The sequence below is a fragment of the Molossus molossus genome, unplaced genomic scaffold (genome assembly GCF_014108415.1).
Source record: "Molossus molossus isolate mMolMol1 unplaced genomic scaffold, mMolMol1.p scaffold_m16_p_18, whole genome shotgun sequence".
Lineage (NCBI taxonomy): Eukaryota > Metazoa > Chordata > Mammalia > Chiroptera > Molossidae > Molossus > Molossus molossus.
The window spans coordinates 61154377-61169424 of NW_023425353.1; the positions used below are offsets into that span (position 1 = coordinate 61154377).

The 15048-nt window shown below is 53.5% G+C and overlaps 1 protein-coding gene across 1 annotated transcript; it reads right to left on the reverse strand.

Annotated features, from left to right (window-relative positions):
• Positions 1 to 13087: 13087 nt before the first annotated feature.
• On the reverse strand, positions 13088 to 14697 carry TMEM158 (transmembrane protein 158). The gene has a single exon (XM_036267294.1). The coding sequence runs from the start codon at positions 14603 to 14605 to the stop codon at positions 13727 to 13729; it is 879 nt and encodes a 292-aa protein (XP_036123187.1). The 5' UTR covers positions 14606 to 14697; the 3' UTR covers positions 13088 to 13726.
• Positions 14698 to 15048: the final 351 nt, after the last annotated feature.

Consider the following 15048-nt stretch of genomic DNA (forward strand, 5'->3'; position numbering starts at 1 on the left):
ACACCCAGCACTTGACGGAGAGAGGTCTCCTTGTCTCTGCCCATCAAACCCCGCCTCCCCAGGCCTGGACCTTTGCCAGCCTGCCCTCCACATTGCCTCTCTCTTTCTCTAGGCATCTTGGTTCCGCTTTCCCAGAGACGCATGTGATGCTCTGAGACCTGATTTCACCTTCGTGGGGAAGAGATTCAGTGTGGTCGCATCCACCAGGCGATGCTGGGGAGTCTTCGCAGTGTCCTTGTCCAGGAGACCCCGTCCCCTGAAAGACTGGAGCCTGAACGAAGGCTGACCCACTTCGCACGCAGCCTTTGAGCAGAAGAATTGGGTTTCGTCACCCTGCTTCTTAGTGTACCTGTGAGGTGGGGGCTGGGGCAGAGAGGTTTTTTCTTGACCTCATTTCTAGAAAGTTGAGCTGCGGCGAGAAGATATGTCCAACAGCAGCTGCTGCTCTGGGTTCTGTATTGGGGTGCAGTGGCTGAGCGAGCAGCCGGAACCTCCAACAACGGGAGCTTAGCTGACCAAGGGCGCCAGCTCCGGGACCTTGAATCCACCCCGTCATTTGTGCTGAGGCCACAGTGCTCCCCATGAACCCATCAGTACTGAGCACAGAAGGGGTGCTAAGGCCGGCCCATTTCTGGGAGATGGGGGTCTCCTTGGATGTCCCCTTCCTTTGGCTCCAGGATCCCGCAGTGGCTTTACCGAACCTCCCTTAGACAGCCCAGAAGGTAGGATGCGCCCGTTCAACCTACCTTTCTCCTTCCCTAGGAGAAGGGTCTCCAGATAAAATACAGGATGTCCAGGTACATGTGAATTTCAGAGAAACAACAAATAACTCTTAGTAGATGTATGTCCCAAATATTGCACGGCACATGCTTATGCTAAAAAAAATATTGGCTGTTCATCTTCAGGGCACGTTTGCCTGGACATGCCGCCTATTTGCTCACTCTGGTGACCCTACTTGGGGTCAGGCTCACCTTGCAGCCTCCTGGGCTCTAGTCCCTGGCACACAGCCCTTTCTCTCGTACTGTCTTGGCATATTTAATCCCTCCTTGGCGTCTGCTTCCCCGAGGACCCGGACTGACCGTGGGCAGGGCTGCGGGTGGGGAGCCCGATGTGAGCAGACCTGATTTGACTCACCAACGTCCTGTTCATTACGGCTGGCCTGGTCCTGGCAGCGGGGCCTTCTGCTCGAGGCCCCAACAGTGGGGGGGGGGGGGTACTCTCCCCAGGTTCAACTTGGATACAGTTTCCAAGTGTAAGGAAGTTCTTAATCAGATCTCCAGTTTTAGGGTGCCTTGTATCCATGGGGATACAAGGGGAACACGCAAATTGCTGGGTCCCTCCCTCCTGGAATTCCAACTTGATAGGTCTAAGGTTGGGGTTCTCAATTTTAATTTTTGCCAGCTCCACACTTAATATTGGAAATACAGGAAAAATACAGGAAAAATAACGAGGCATGTTTCGTAAAACCTTCCATGAATGGCACTGCCCAGGCTTATTCAATGCTCTCTCTGGGTGATCATTAAGAAGAGGTGGGTGGTCAAGGCATCCTAGCTGGAGCAAGTTTGCTTTCCTTCCTTCCCTTCCACACTTTCTTTTGTCTTTGGTGATGCTTCTCTCTGGCTTAGAAACATTTGCTAAGAGTGTGGGTCCCTGAGAAGATATGGTGTATTCCTAATGAGAGCAGCATAAATACTTTTCCCCTTCCTGCTATGGGGCTCAGAGCAAAATATTTGTGTAACTTGCAATGTTCTTTCCAAACCAGGATTTCTGCTGCTAGAAATTCCTGCCCCCTGCCAAGCAAACACTCATGGGCTTTATTACATTACATTGTTGTTCGTTTCACTCCTGGCCTTAATAGTGGGTTGTCTCTTTGTTTCTTCTTGTAAACAGCAGCCTCCAGTCCTTCCAGAAACAGGCAGAGTAGAAACCAGTGCTCACCTACCCGACTCCCCAAAACTGGAGGTGCTTCCCCGGGGCCAGGGTAATCATTTCTGGGCTTCTGTGGGAGGGCTCAGGTGGAGGGAAAAGCCCCAGAGAGGGTGTGGGCCTAAAGGCAGAGCTGGTGATGAGCACGAGGGTGGCGGTCCAGGGTGTAAGCAGTGTGTTTGGAATGGGTGTTGGCTGGTTCTGGTCCCAGGCAGTCAGGGTGAGTCAGCAGGAAGGAATGTCCTGACTCATCCATGTCTCAGATTCTCTTAGGGTACAGGTCTGCCCCCGGGGGCTGGGGATTCTGGAAAGAAAAAGATAGACAATGGAGCTTAATATGAAGCCTGTGGGAACAGGAGTCCCAGCCACAAGGGTTCAAAGCCTTCTGTGCACAGGCAAACGCTCTATCCACTGAGCCACGCCGGCCAGGGCAGTGATACATTTTTTTTGTTAATCCTCACCCAAGGATATATTTTTCCATTGATTTTTAGATAGGGAGGGAGGGAGGGAGGGAGGGAGGAAGGAAGGGAGGGAGGGAGGGAGGGAGGGAGAGAAACATTGATGTGAGAGAGACACATCAGTTGGTTGCTTCCCACACAACTCCATCCAACCTGCAGCCCTTTGGTCCGCAGGCTGATGCTCTAACTGCTGAGCCAAAACAGCCAGGGACAGTGATACATTTTTAAATGTTAAAATAAGTTTGAAAAATAGCAGGCTCTGTGGGTGTACTAATGAGTTTGAGATGGACTGTGCAGCTTATTAAGTGAAAACACAAGCCAGACTCATTGCCCTGGACGGAGCCGGCCGGAGCCAGAACTCCAACAGCAGCAAAGCAGCGAAGCCTGCAAGTCATGGGTGGTCACTTTGGGTTTCCTGGGGACACCGATGCCAGGTCTGCCCTCCTTTCTGTAGGAGCCGGAACCACCTCAGAGAACAGAGAGTGACTCTGATTAAATCTAGTTTTAAATCCTGACTCTGAAAATCATCTCTCTCTGTGTATACCCCTTTCCCCTGGTGACTAGCACCCCCCAAGTCAGCAGAAGATAGTCGTGGGGACCTGACTAATGGTCACAGGGTCTAAATATAACATCTTGGTCTAAGTTAGGTTCCGCCCCTGAGCCCTAACATGGAAAGACCACCCTGGCTACTCTCCCATGAGCCGGAACAAGGGGACACTGGAACAGACAGCCTGTCTTCAAGACCTGAAGAAATGATTTATTACCCTTACCTCACCTCCGAACTGTCAGCTCCCAGCGTGACCCCGAACCCCTAGCCCATGGTGTCTTGTGATACTGACTATATAACGACAAACCATGGGGGAGTCGGGTCTTTAGCATTAGCTCGCTGTCTCCGAATTGGCCGACACAACATTCAATTGTTTTCTCTCTATGGACTGCTCACTCCTCCTGCTCCTGCATGTCTTTGGGCGGGTGTGCGTGGCCAGTGGACCCAAGGAAAACCCCTGGGCTTCCGGTAACAAGAGCAGCCCCTGTTCCCTCCCTGCTGCCTCCCAAGTCCACCGGCCAGGCCAGAGGCCGGAACAGCGGGCAGCTCCGCAGAATAACTGTCTCGTACCTAACCCATCGGCCCGCTCCTCAGGTCCATCCCTAGGTCAAGGGGGAGGGCAGGCAGAGTAGGGTGCCTGTGTCCCACAGTGCAGGGGCTGAGTGGTTTGCTGCCCTGAGACCACAGAGGGGGTTTTTAGAAATCTCCACCTTCCTTTAGAGAGAAGAGCGCTCGGTCTTGCCACAGCTAACAGCTGGGGACGTGTGTCTGTGTGTGTTACTCCAACAGCTGGGACGTCCTGGGACAATTCCTAATTCAGGTTCTGCCTCCTGCAGAAAGGCAGAGAGCCCAGACCTTGGTTCTTTCAAGGAGCTGGGTCAGGCCTGTGAACCGAGCCTCCTGGAAAGGGCGCCACCTGGTGGTGGATACTCGGCGGGATGGGAGAGCTCTTTCCTCCTATTCTTGCTCTGCTGGTGCATATGGAGGCGATGGGAGGTGGGGCTTAAGGAGGGGTGTGGGGGTGAAGATTTACCCTCTGAGGTCTCAGACTTCCCTGACAAGTCACTGCCTTGGTTGGGCACACTTGCTGGCTTGCAGTGAGCAAAGGCTTGTCTGGGTCACTGGAACCGGATGCCGGAATTCAAGTCACCTCTGTGGGAACTTCGACAAGTTACCAAATGTCCCTAAGCCTCAGTGTCTCCTCTGTAAAAGGGAGCTCAAAGGACCTACTACCCTGTGTTCTTTGTATAGAATAATTAAGATTATGCATTATCTGAGTTTGGGTTCCCCCGAAGCAGATGCAGAGATACTCAGATGTAAGTAGTTAATTTGGGAGGTGATTTCAGGAAATGCCACTTGAGGAGAGGGATGTGAGACATGAGGGGAAGACGACAGCAAAAGTGACTTATCCAGCAAGTGTGCTGCCACTAGGGGCGCCTGGCTCAGGCTCTCAGCATTTGTCACCTGGCCTGGGGTGTTGGAGCTGGGATATTTCTCCACCGATTCCCATCAGCCTTGCGTGAGGGCCACTCCTGGCTTTTCTGGTGCCTGGGCATAGTGGGCTAAGATCATTCAGAAATGATGGCATTTGGAAGTTGGGCCAGTATGTATGGACATGGTCAGTGGAGAGAAGCTACGGGTGGGGAAACACCAACATCTTCTATCTGCACATTTGAAAGTTCTCAGAACAGGATACTAGCAACATCTCAATAAACAATTACTATTCGTAATAGTGTCTATCAGTACCAAACCCACCCCTCTCCACCAAAGTGTGACTTGGCTGATAGGTCAGAAGGGGATACAGAGAGGCGGTGTGCTGTGGGGAGCGCGAGGTGCCAACGGCTCTACAGCAGGGGGTGCTCTTCCCCTTTCACAGATGAGGGAGCGGAGGCTCTAGAGTGTGGAGCCTCCTCATGGCCACGTTCGCATCATGTCCGCGTTGGTCTCCCAGTGGGCAGGTGCCATTGCTCCCACCTGTGCTGGGATCTAAAGCGTTTTCATCCGGTGTCTGAATTCACATGCTCTCTCTTGAGCCCATGACTGTGCAGAAATGTGCTTCTTTCTGTAAAATGTCAAGGCTGAATCTTTTATGTTCTGCCCTGGGCAGGATAATGAATTCCATCCAAGCCCTGAGGCTGCCCCCAAGCCCTGAGATGCCTTGGATGTCTTGGAAGAACAACAGAAGGAAGAATTCCCAGGGGCGTAAGAGAGAGGGAATGGTTTCATCATTCTTTTCCTGCAAGACCCAGACCTGAGAGAGAAGACAAGGCAACTGGCCCGAGCAGGAAAAGGTCAAGTCCCTCTCGCTCAATTTGGGTCCTGTCCCCATGGACTCCTGGAGCCTGTCTGCCCATGGGGCCTGCGTCAGGTCCACCAGGAGCTGGGAGCCCAGGGTCCCATCGCCTGCACCACAGTTGGGAACAGAGGGTCTGCTCAGCTCTCCCTCTTGAATGCCACAGCTGCATGTGCTAGTGCTGGTGACCAGGAATAGAAACCCCAGGTCCCTTGTTCATGCTGTACTAGCAGGAGAGCAGTGTGGGAGCGGCGGGGTGGGCGGGGCTGCCGCGGAGAGGGCAGGGCAGCCTAGTTCCCAGCAGGGAGCTGTTTCTGGGTCACTCTACTGGGTGGGGGTGGGGGGCAGGGTGCTGAACCCATCTTTTCTGGCCCCTGTTCAGTTCTCGGTTGGAGCCTGGGAAGCCTTTTCTTTATTACTATTATTTAAAAAATAGCCCTGGCCGGTTTGGCTCAGCGGTTAGAGTGTCGGCCTGCAGTCCAGAGAGACCCGGGTTCGGTTCCCACTAGGGGCACGTACCTCGGTTGCAGTTTGTCCCCGGCCCTGGTTGGTCATGCGGGTGGCAGCCATTCAATGTGTCCCTTTCACATCAATGTTTCTCTCTCTCTCTCCCTCCCACTCTACCTGAACAAAAAATAGAAAAATGTCCTCGGGTGAGGATAAAAAATAAATAAAATAAAATAAATAAATAAATAAATAAATAATAGATTTTTGTGGCAAAATATATATAGCATAAAATTTGCCATTTCAACTATTTTTAAGTGTACAATTCAGTTGCATTAGTTACATTCACAGTGTTTTGAAATCATCACCAATCTCTATTTCCAAAATATTTGTTGTTATCCCAAAGAGAAAGCCCACACCATTTGAGTATTCTAAGGACCTTGTGTGAGTGGAATCATACAGTGTTTGCCCTTTTGCGACGGCTTGTTTCACTTAGCGCAATGTCATCAAGGTCCATCCATGTTGAGATGTGTGTCAGAATTTCTCTCCTTTTTACAACTGAATAATATTCCCTTGTGTGTTGAACCACATTTTGTTTATCCATTCATCTGTTGGTGGAGGTTAGCCTTTCCTTACAGCTACACCCAACTGTTCACTTTAAAAGGGGAACAAAGAAGACACTCAGCCTCCCTAGGACACACTCACATCCCCGGTCTGCCTTGCTCAGGCCATTGACGGCTCCAGTGGTCACTGACACCCTCTGGTAGTGCTTCTGAGAACAGTCATTAGTAGTAAGAGTGATCACCCATAAGCACAGATTTAGTATTTCGCCCTCAGAGGTGGCTAGAACAGGCCGTGTGTTCCATGAGGGTGAGGTCCAGGCCTGTTTGATCTTCACTCTGTATCCAGGGCTCACCATGGCCCACCTGGCACACAGTAATCTAAATAAGTACTTTCTGGCCCTGCCCGGTTTGGCTCAGCGGTTAGAGCGTCCACCTGCGGTCCAGAGAGACCCGGGTTCGGTTCCCGCTAAGGGCACGTACCTCGGTTGCAGTTTGTCCCCGGCCCTGGTTGGTCGTGCGGGTGGCAGCCACTCGATGTGTTCCTTTCACATCGATGTTTCTCTCTCTCTCTCTGTTCCTCTCTCTCCCTCCCACTCTACCTGAACAAAAAAATGGAAAAATGTCCTCGGGTGAGGATGAAAACAAATAAATAAATAAAATAAATAAACAAGTACTTTCTGAATGTGGACTGAGACAGCTGGTCCGGAGGCCCGGAGTAGATGCCGCCTTGGATCGATAACACTTCCTGCATTGTTTGTGGAGCACCTATGCATGCGTGGTGCCTCTCACTCTTCCTCCCAAAAGCCCTGCAAGGATGGGCATCATTATGCCCATTTTACAGACAAGAAAGCTGAGGCTGAGTATTTAACCTAATGTAGTACATGGCAGAGCCAGGATTCCAGTGGGAATCTGTGTTCTTGGAAAGAGTGTGGAGAGAAAGTAAACTCTTTGGTACATTATCTTTTTTTTATCCTCACTGGAGGATATTTTTTTACTTATCTTCAGGTAGAGAGAGAGGGAGGGAAAGGGAGAGACAGAGAAACATTGACGTGAGAGGGACACATTGACTGGTTGCCTCCTGCACGACCCCAACCAGGGCTGGGAATGAACGGCAACCAAGGTAGTGCCCTTGGCTGAAATTGAACCTGGGACTTATTGGTCCGTGGGCCGACGCTGCCGCTGAGCTAAACCAGCCAGGGCTGGTATATTATCTTTTTAAATCTTTATAACAACACCTCTGGGGAGGTACTGTTATAATTCCCATTTTCAGACAAGGAAACAGACCTAGAAAGCAGCTAGGACGTGGCAGGGCCAGGATTTGAACCTGAATGAGGAATCTGGCCTCATTTCCCCCACCTCTGCCCCACCCAGCTGGTCCCATTCCTCATGCATTCTGCAGGGATAATAACTCCAAGAGCCGAGATAGCAAACAGGGCTGGGTCTTTGGCTTCCTTCTGAATGGAGCTGGTGGGTTGGAGTAAGTCTGCAGGGATTTTGCCATCTCGTCTGGCTAATTAGGTGAGCTTTGGGGGCTCCTGACTGAGCGGATGTGAATCATGAGCCTGGGCTCACGTGAACCTGGGAAGCTAGTCATGGATCTATGTTTAGAAGGGGTTTGGGGAGCTGTGTGATGAGGCTAGGGAAGGGACACTCCACAGTGGTCAGGGAGGCTTTTGTGGAAGAATCTGAGAATTAATCTGCTGCCTTGTTACACCGCCAGCGCCTGCTCTGCTGGCCTGCACGGCTCCCTGAGCAAGCAGGCTCTCGTCCGTGCTCAGGGCCAGGCACGTCCGAAAGAGACCGTGCTGGGAGTGTGGTTCAAACAATGTTACCTACCTCGTGGGCGTGCTGCGAGGCTTTGGGAGGCCAGGTCCCCGCATCCAGTAGGAACACAGCCCGTGCTAATTTCTCCTCTTCCTTACTTTGGATAGACCCCGCCTTCAAGTATGATACCCAATGTTAAGTGACACAGTCAAAGACATTATTTTTTTAAATGTAAATAATTTGTTTCTTATTTGCCCTATTTATTGGCTTAAGATACCTTTATTCCATGGCACTGGCCCCTTACAGAGGAGTGCCAAAATCCTGAGTTCCTAGATCATCAGACCCACACAAACAGCCAAGTTAGACAAAAACCCTCTTTTCTTATTTGTACTGTATTTTCCCCCAGAAAACGGAGTGGCCTCGGCCCCTGTTACAGTCTGCGTGGCGAAGAAATACTCGAGGGTGTTTCTTTGCAGTTTTGTCTGACTGATCCGGGGGATGGGGAGGGGAAGCCAGAATGTGACGCTGAGGGCCTGGAAGGACCACATCCTCGCCTGTCCAGCAACCTGTTCTGTAGCCGAAGAAGCCTTGGAGGAGGAGGGCTTTGCCCCTGGCCCAACAGCTCATTAATGGCAAAGGAGGTGCCCTGGTGTCCTGTCCCGTGTTATTACCAGTCTGCTGGCAGCCTCAGAGATATTGTTACTGTGTCTAAAACTTACACTGACACTGCGGGACTTCCCCTCTAATAATGCAGTACTGGGGAGCCAGGACTGTGAACACAGAGACAAAGGACAGAGACTTTGAACTTCATCAGGGAGGGTCGGCATGACACAGCCAGCTGCATTTCAGTCGGGACAGGTGCAGGACACCCCGAGGCAAGGCCAGTCAGCCAGAGCTCACCTGAGATGTGCAAAGGCCCGCAGGTCAGCACGCCGGCCGGACAGGGAGTTTAAATTCCACGGGCACAGTTGAGCTGCACTCCCCACCTCGCTGTTGCTGGGGATGGGACTCAGAGCCATGTGAGGTCTGCAGTGAATGCTGTGGGCAGCCCGCCCAGATTCCCTTCGCAGGCCTTGGTCCCCCAGCTGCTGGGAGGGTGGGAGGCTAACATCTCTCAGCTGCTCTTTCTCCGGAGAACTGGGCCCAGTGAACGGGGAGCTGCCAGGGAGGCTGTGCAGCCCCGGACACCAAGATCTTGCCCAGTGACTGAGACGGGAAGACAAAAGGCCAGCCTTTCCCTCCAGGTGGGGCAGCGCTGGGGTGTGACTCCTGTTCGGGAGCTCTGTGGGGTCAGGCTGAAGTCATGCCGGCTGAGAGCATTCCCTTCATGCTTGCTTTGCTCCTTCCCTCGCCCCTCCTTCTGCCCTCGCTCTCTTCCTCCTCAGAGCTTCCCCACCCGATAATCTCTTGTGTGAGTCTCTCCACCCAGGCTCTGCTTCTAGGGAACCCAACTCTGATGGAACAAGATGCATCACAAATGACCTTAACACGGCCCATTTATTGTGAGTGGTGCTGACTCCATATTGATCCACCAGTGGTCCTGTCCTGGGCTGACTGCCCCACCTCTGGGCCCATCTCCTTCCTCTCTCTGGGTGGTCTGTCCTCAGCACCCGCCCCTGCAGCCGGGCATCCGAATGTGGCTGTTACCAACCACGTGGGGGCTGTGACAGCTTTTGGGGCAGCATCCTACAGACTCAATATCCTTCTTGCTTATTGAATCTCAGAATTCATTTTCTCACTACAGACATCAAATAGAGCCCGATGCTACAAGGCAGCCCCGTGGTTATGAGTCAAGGAGACGAATCACATTGTTCATCCTGTAAAGTTATGTTCTGTTTCGTATCAGTCACATCTGGGACTTTGAATACAGAGCAGAGATCTTTTTCCAGGAGGGGTGGGAAGTCTAGTCTGGCTTTGATATGTGTCTAGAGGTGATAAACTTGGGGTTGGGAAAGACAGCACATCTCCCACCTCCCGTCTCCATCGGCCTTTGGTCCTCGGATGGGTTTCAATATCCTGCACAGCTGATCTCCGACCCACGTGTCGGTCAGCCTCCATAAACCACCTGCCCGGAGAAGCCCTCCATTCCCTTCTGCAGAGGGAGGGGCCGACAAAGAGCCCCTGAGTGGGGAAAGCAGAGCTCTGCAAAGTAGGCACCTGCTGGGGTGAGAATTTATGTAATAGATGCATCTGAATGTTTCTTGATAAATATTAGCCATGGTCGCTTATGGGTGCTGGGATTGTTGCTGATATTAACTTGTTGATCTTATGAAGGATATTTTCTCATTTTCTATGACATAGCACTTGTATAATAAAGGAAAGTTTTAAAAACAATTAAGTAGAGCCCAAGCCGGTTTGGCTCAGCAGTTAGAGTGTCTGCCAGTGGTCTAGGGAGATCGGGGTTCGGTTCCTGCTAAGGGCATGTACCTCGGTTGTGCTTTGTCCCCGGCCCTGGTTGGGTCGTGTGGGTGGCAGCCACTCGATGTGTCCCTTTTGCGTCGATGTTTTTCTCTCTCTCTCTCTCTCTCTCTCTCTCTCTCTCTCTCTCTCTTCCTCTCTCTCCCTCCCACTCTATCTGAATAAAAAATGGAAAAATGTCCTCAGGTGAGGATAAAAAACAACAACAATTAAGTAGAGCACAATTCTCTTTTTAGCTACGTCACTAGCAAGTCGAGCCGCCCCCAGGAGGTTCTAAGAACGGGCTAGAACCTGGGAGTTCTGCAGGCCGCAGTGGTACACTTCTGTCCCTGTCAGAGCAGTGACTGACCTTCAGTAAAAGGCAGACCTGGAGTGTGTCACTACTGAGATGCTGCAAATCACACTGACTGGAGGGCACAGACACCAAGGCTGAACCTGCCAGCACCCGACTTCCTTCACCCGCTGGGTGGTCCCAACTTAAAGTGACCCGAAGGACACAGGCTCCATTCTCACTTTGTAGTCTCCTGCTTGGAGCTCAAGCTCTCAGAAAGCAGCCAAAGTCAGCATAAAGGAGAACTAACCAGCCCATCGGATTTATACATGTGTATGTACACAGGAGTGTGCACACACACACACACACACACACACACACGTGTACACTTGCATTCTCCCCAAGGGCTCTCTGGCAATTCCAAAAACCTTCCCTTAGAAAGGTCTATTGCTGTAGCAATAGATACTGCTAGTTCAAACCCACCCTAATAAAGTATTTATTAGGGCCCACCCAGTGAGTGCATGTATATATAAAGTTATATTAAGTGTCTGAGTGTCTCATTTAGAATCAGTGCTCTCTGGCCCCTTTGGGTTTGTGGCTCATAGAATCTGGCAGTGACAGGGGTGAGTCAAGCAGACCTCGAGTGGCTAGCTCTTAAGTCACCTCGGAAAGGAAGTTTCTGGTGATTAAAAACAACGCCAGTCAGGGCAACAGAAGGCCCACGTGAGGTGTCAGCTTTGCCTCCTCACGTAGCTGTGTGATTGTAGGCACAATGCTGAGCCTCTCTGAGCTTCAGTTTCCTTCTCAGGAAAAAGCAGGGGAGTGACTGTGTGTGTGTGTGTTGTACCAGAGATGCTTAATGTGTCTTTCAGACTTACAAATGCTATGATTGTATTAAAATTGACGAAGGTTAGCAGTTGTTGATTTTCTCCTGCCTGTTACCACAGGGTTAAGAAGAGGGCAGTTCACAACCCACGTTGCATTGGGGCATAAGATGTACAATGAATTGCAAGACTAGGGGATTTGCATTACATTGAACTTGTGCAGTGTCTGGACCACCTCACTCACCTGCTCCTCTCTGAGAACCTGACCTCTGCTGGAGGTAGTCTTGGATCCTGCAGAGCCAGGGGGGCAGCTGGAGCCACAGGGCAATGACCCAGCCCCTTCTTCAGATAGATTCCCACAAAAAAGAATCCTGTTTCTTTCATATGCTAGCAATATCTCCAGCTAAAAGGAGGCTACTTATGTTGCAGGTTCTCGGATTTGAAATGCATCAGAATCCATTGGTGGGTTTGTTAAAACAGACTACTGGGCTCCACTCGTGTCTGGTTCAGTAGGTCCTGGGTGGGGCCCCAGTTCTGCACCTGTCGAGCAAGTTCCCATATGATGCTGCTGGTCCAGGGGCCACACTTTGAGAACTGTAGCTCTAGAACAATATCAAATATTCACTCAAGGGGGAGAGGGAGCCAGGGAAAGCAGCTGTGAACGTGCTTGTTGTATTAAGTCACCTCAAGGACTTCCCATTTCTTCTGAAAAGCAGGGAGGATCTGAACTACTGCCCAGCAGACACTGCACCACGGACACCAGGGGTGAGGAAATCCTGTGATCAGTAACGGTTTAGTCCCCAAGAGTTTATCTTAAAAAGAAAAAAAAAATCTTTTTAATGCCAAAATCATATCTCAGGTTTTAAGACCAGCTATGGAAGTGTGCTCGTATGCTCATGTTTACTCATATGAAAAGGAAATCTACATGCTTTTTAAAATGAGTCAATTCCCTGGGACACCCAGAATTAGTATTGATTTTTCCATTTTGGCACTTTGCTGGGTGCTTTTCAGAGCTAGGGTCAGCGGGTAAAGCGATAAATCACATAAAGCCCTGTGAACCACCATGACAACCGTCAGTGAACTGAGGGGTGGGGTGGGGGGCAGTGTGATGCCAGGCAAAACACTTGCCATCAGAGCAAGTAACTTGGTTCCCATCCCCCACCTCTCCCGCACAGGTAAGGGAGACAGAACTAGCCCTTCTCTAACTTTTTGGAGAGTCCCTCCCTCCACGTTTCAGGGGGATATCTTTTGTAATTCTTGGATTCCTTTTCTTAAGTCAAATAAAGAAACAGCTACAGCCCTGGCCAGTTTGGCTCAGTGGTTAGAGCATCGGCCTGTGGTCCAGAGAGACTCCCACTAAGGGCACGAACCTCTGTTGCAGTTTGTCCCCGGCCCTGGTTGGGTCGTGGGGGTGGCAACCACTCGACGTGTCCCTTTCACGTCGATGTTTCTCTCTCTCTCTCCTTCCCACTCTATCTGAACAAAATATGGAAAAATGTCCTCGGTGAGGATACAGAAAAAAGAAAAAGCTAAAAAAAAGAAAAGAAAAGAAAAGAAAAGAAAAAGCTACACACGCAACTCTGGAGGAAAATGTCTGTATTAAAAGCCAAAAAAAACCACAGAAGTACAAGAAGAAATGTCCACCAGGCCACATCACTGGATAGATCAACTTGGAAAAGGTTCATAAAGTTCACTTTCAGCGGTAACAATATATCCGTGTTAAATCATTCCCATCCCCCCTCCCCCTTAAATAAATTTAAAAACCAACAAACTTCAAATACTATGTTCGGATACAAAGAACTTCTCTTACTACAGCAATAGCAATTCCTCCCCCACCCCAAAACTTTCATTTAAAACAGTTATTAAATATATAAAACAAATACACAGGATTTTGGTCATTTTCTGCCATGAATATAGGGCACGTGGGTGCGGGAGGGAGGAGGGCAGGGAGATGCAATAGAGGGGAAAGGGCCGCGGCTCCCCCCTCGCGTCTCCGCAGCTGCGGACCCCACCCCTCGCGGGCGCAAGGCCGGGCATCTTTTCGGAGCCGGAGCACCGCACAAACCTCGCTTTTCGAACGCCCCGGAGCCTCTCTGGCGACCCCCTCCCCGGAAGAACTAACGGTCACTACAGCACGAAGCACACGGGCCGAGTCCTTCGGCGGGAAAGGCCCCCGAGAGCGCGGACACCGGGCGGACGCAGGGAGGAGCGGAGCGGGTCACTTGGTCGCGGCCCCCGAGGTGACGGCGGCGGCGGCGGCGGCAGCGGCGGCGGCGGCGGCGGCGGCGGCGGTGGTCCCCGCGGGCACTGCGGCCGGGGCGGCGGCGGCGGCGCTGGTGGTGGTCCGGCGCTGCTCCATGCCGTTGGGCAGGAAGCCGGCGATGATGGGCACCGGCCAGATGAGGGCGGCCACGCTCCACACGACGATGACCAGGGTCATGAAGCAGGCCACCAGCGTGGACTCGATGGGCTTGCGGTTCAGTCTCCAGCCCGGCTCTCCCTGCAGCTCCTCCAGGCTGAAGTCCAGGCAGCAGAAATGCAGAGGCTCGCCCTGCAGCCACAGCGGCCCGGGGGGCTCGGCGGCCGGGTAGGCGGGCAGCGCGGTGGGCGCCCCGGCGGGGGCGGCGGGGCGCAGGCGGCCCGGCCGGCGGCCGCGCATCCAGCCGCAGCCCACGCAGAGGCGCAGGTCCTGCTGCGCGCCCCCGGCCGCCAGCCCCAGGTGCTCGATGAGCAGCGGCGGCCCGACGCGGTGGAAGGCGGCGGCGAAGAAGGCGCGGCCGTGCGCGTTGGTGGAGAAGAGCAGCAGGTCGCACTGGAGCCCGCGCGGGCGGCCCCAGCGCACGAGCAGCGAGCTCAGCATCTGCCGCTGCACGCTGATGTTGCACGGCGCCGCCGCCGCCTCCTCCGGGCCCGGGCGCTCGGGGGGCCCGGGAGCCGCCGAGGCCAGCAGCCGCGGGGCGGCAGGCTCGCCCGCGGACGACGCGTTGACGGAGGCGTTGGGGGGCGCCCCGAGGAGGCCCGGCGCGTCTGCGGCCCCGCCGCGCGCGGGCGGCAGCGGGCAGGCGGCGGCCAGCAGCGCGGCGAGTAGGGGCAGCATGGCCTGCGGCGGGCGCCTACACGCGCGGTGCCGGCGGCGGCTGCATGGCGTGCGGGAGACCGGCGGGCGAGCTGACGGCGGGTCCGCGGGAGCTGGCGAGCGAGTGGAGAGAGGGTGGCCGGGCACCTGCCAGCCCGCCGGGGCGGCGCGGAGGCGGTGACAGCGGCTCGCTCGGCGCGGGGATCCTTCCCGGCTCAGCTGCTCTGGGGTTCCCCGCCGCCCCCGGCGCGGGGGCCCTCGGACGGCGCGGCTGCTCTGCGGGGCCCGGCGCTCGCCCGGAGCAGGATTCCCCGGCTCGGCTCCGCCTCCCGCGCGCCCCGCCCCGCCCTCCGCCCGGCCGGCGGGGAGACTGGAGGAGGGCGGGGTTCCACCGAGAGATGTGGGGTACCGCGCGGGAGCTCGGAGACCCGCTCGTGGGCCAGGCCAGGAGGAGGGGTGTCGTC

Coding starts and splice junctions, on each gene's coding strand:
- TMEM158 (XM_036267294.1), bottom strand. CDS start 14,605: ATGCTGCCCCTACTCGCCGCGCTGCTGGCCGCCGCCTGCCCGCTGCCG.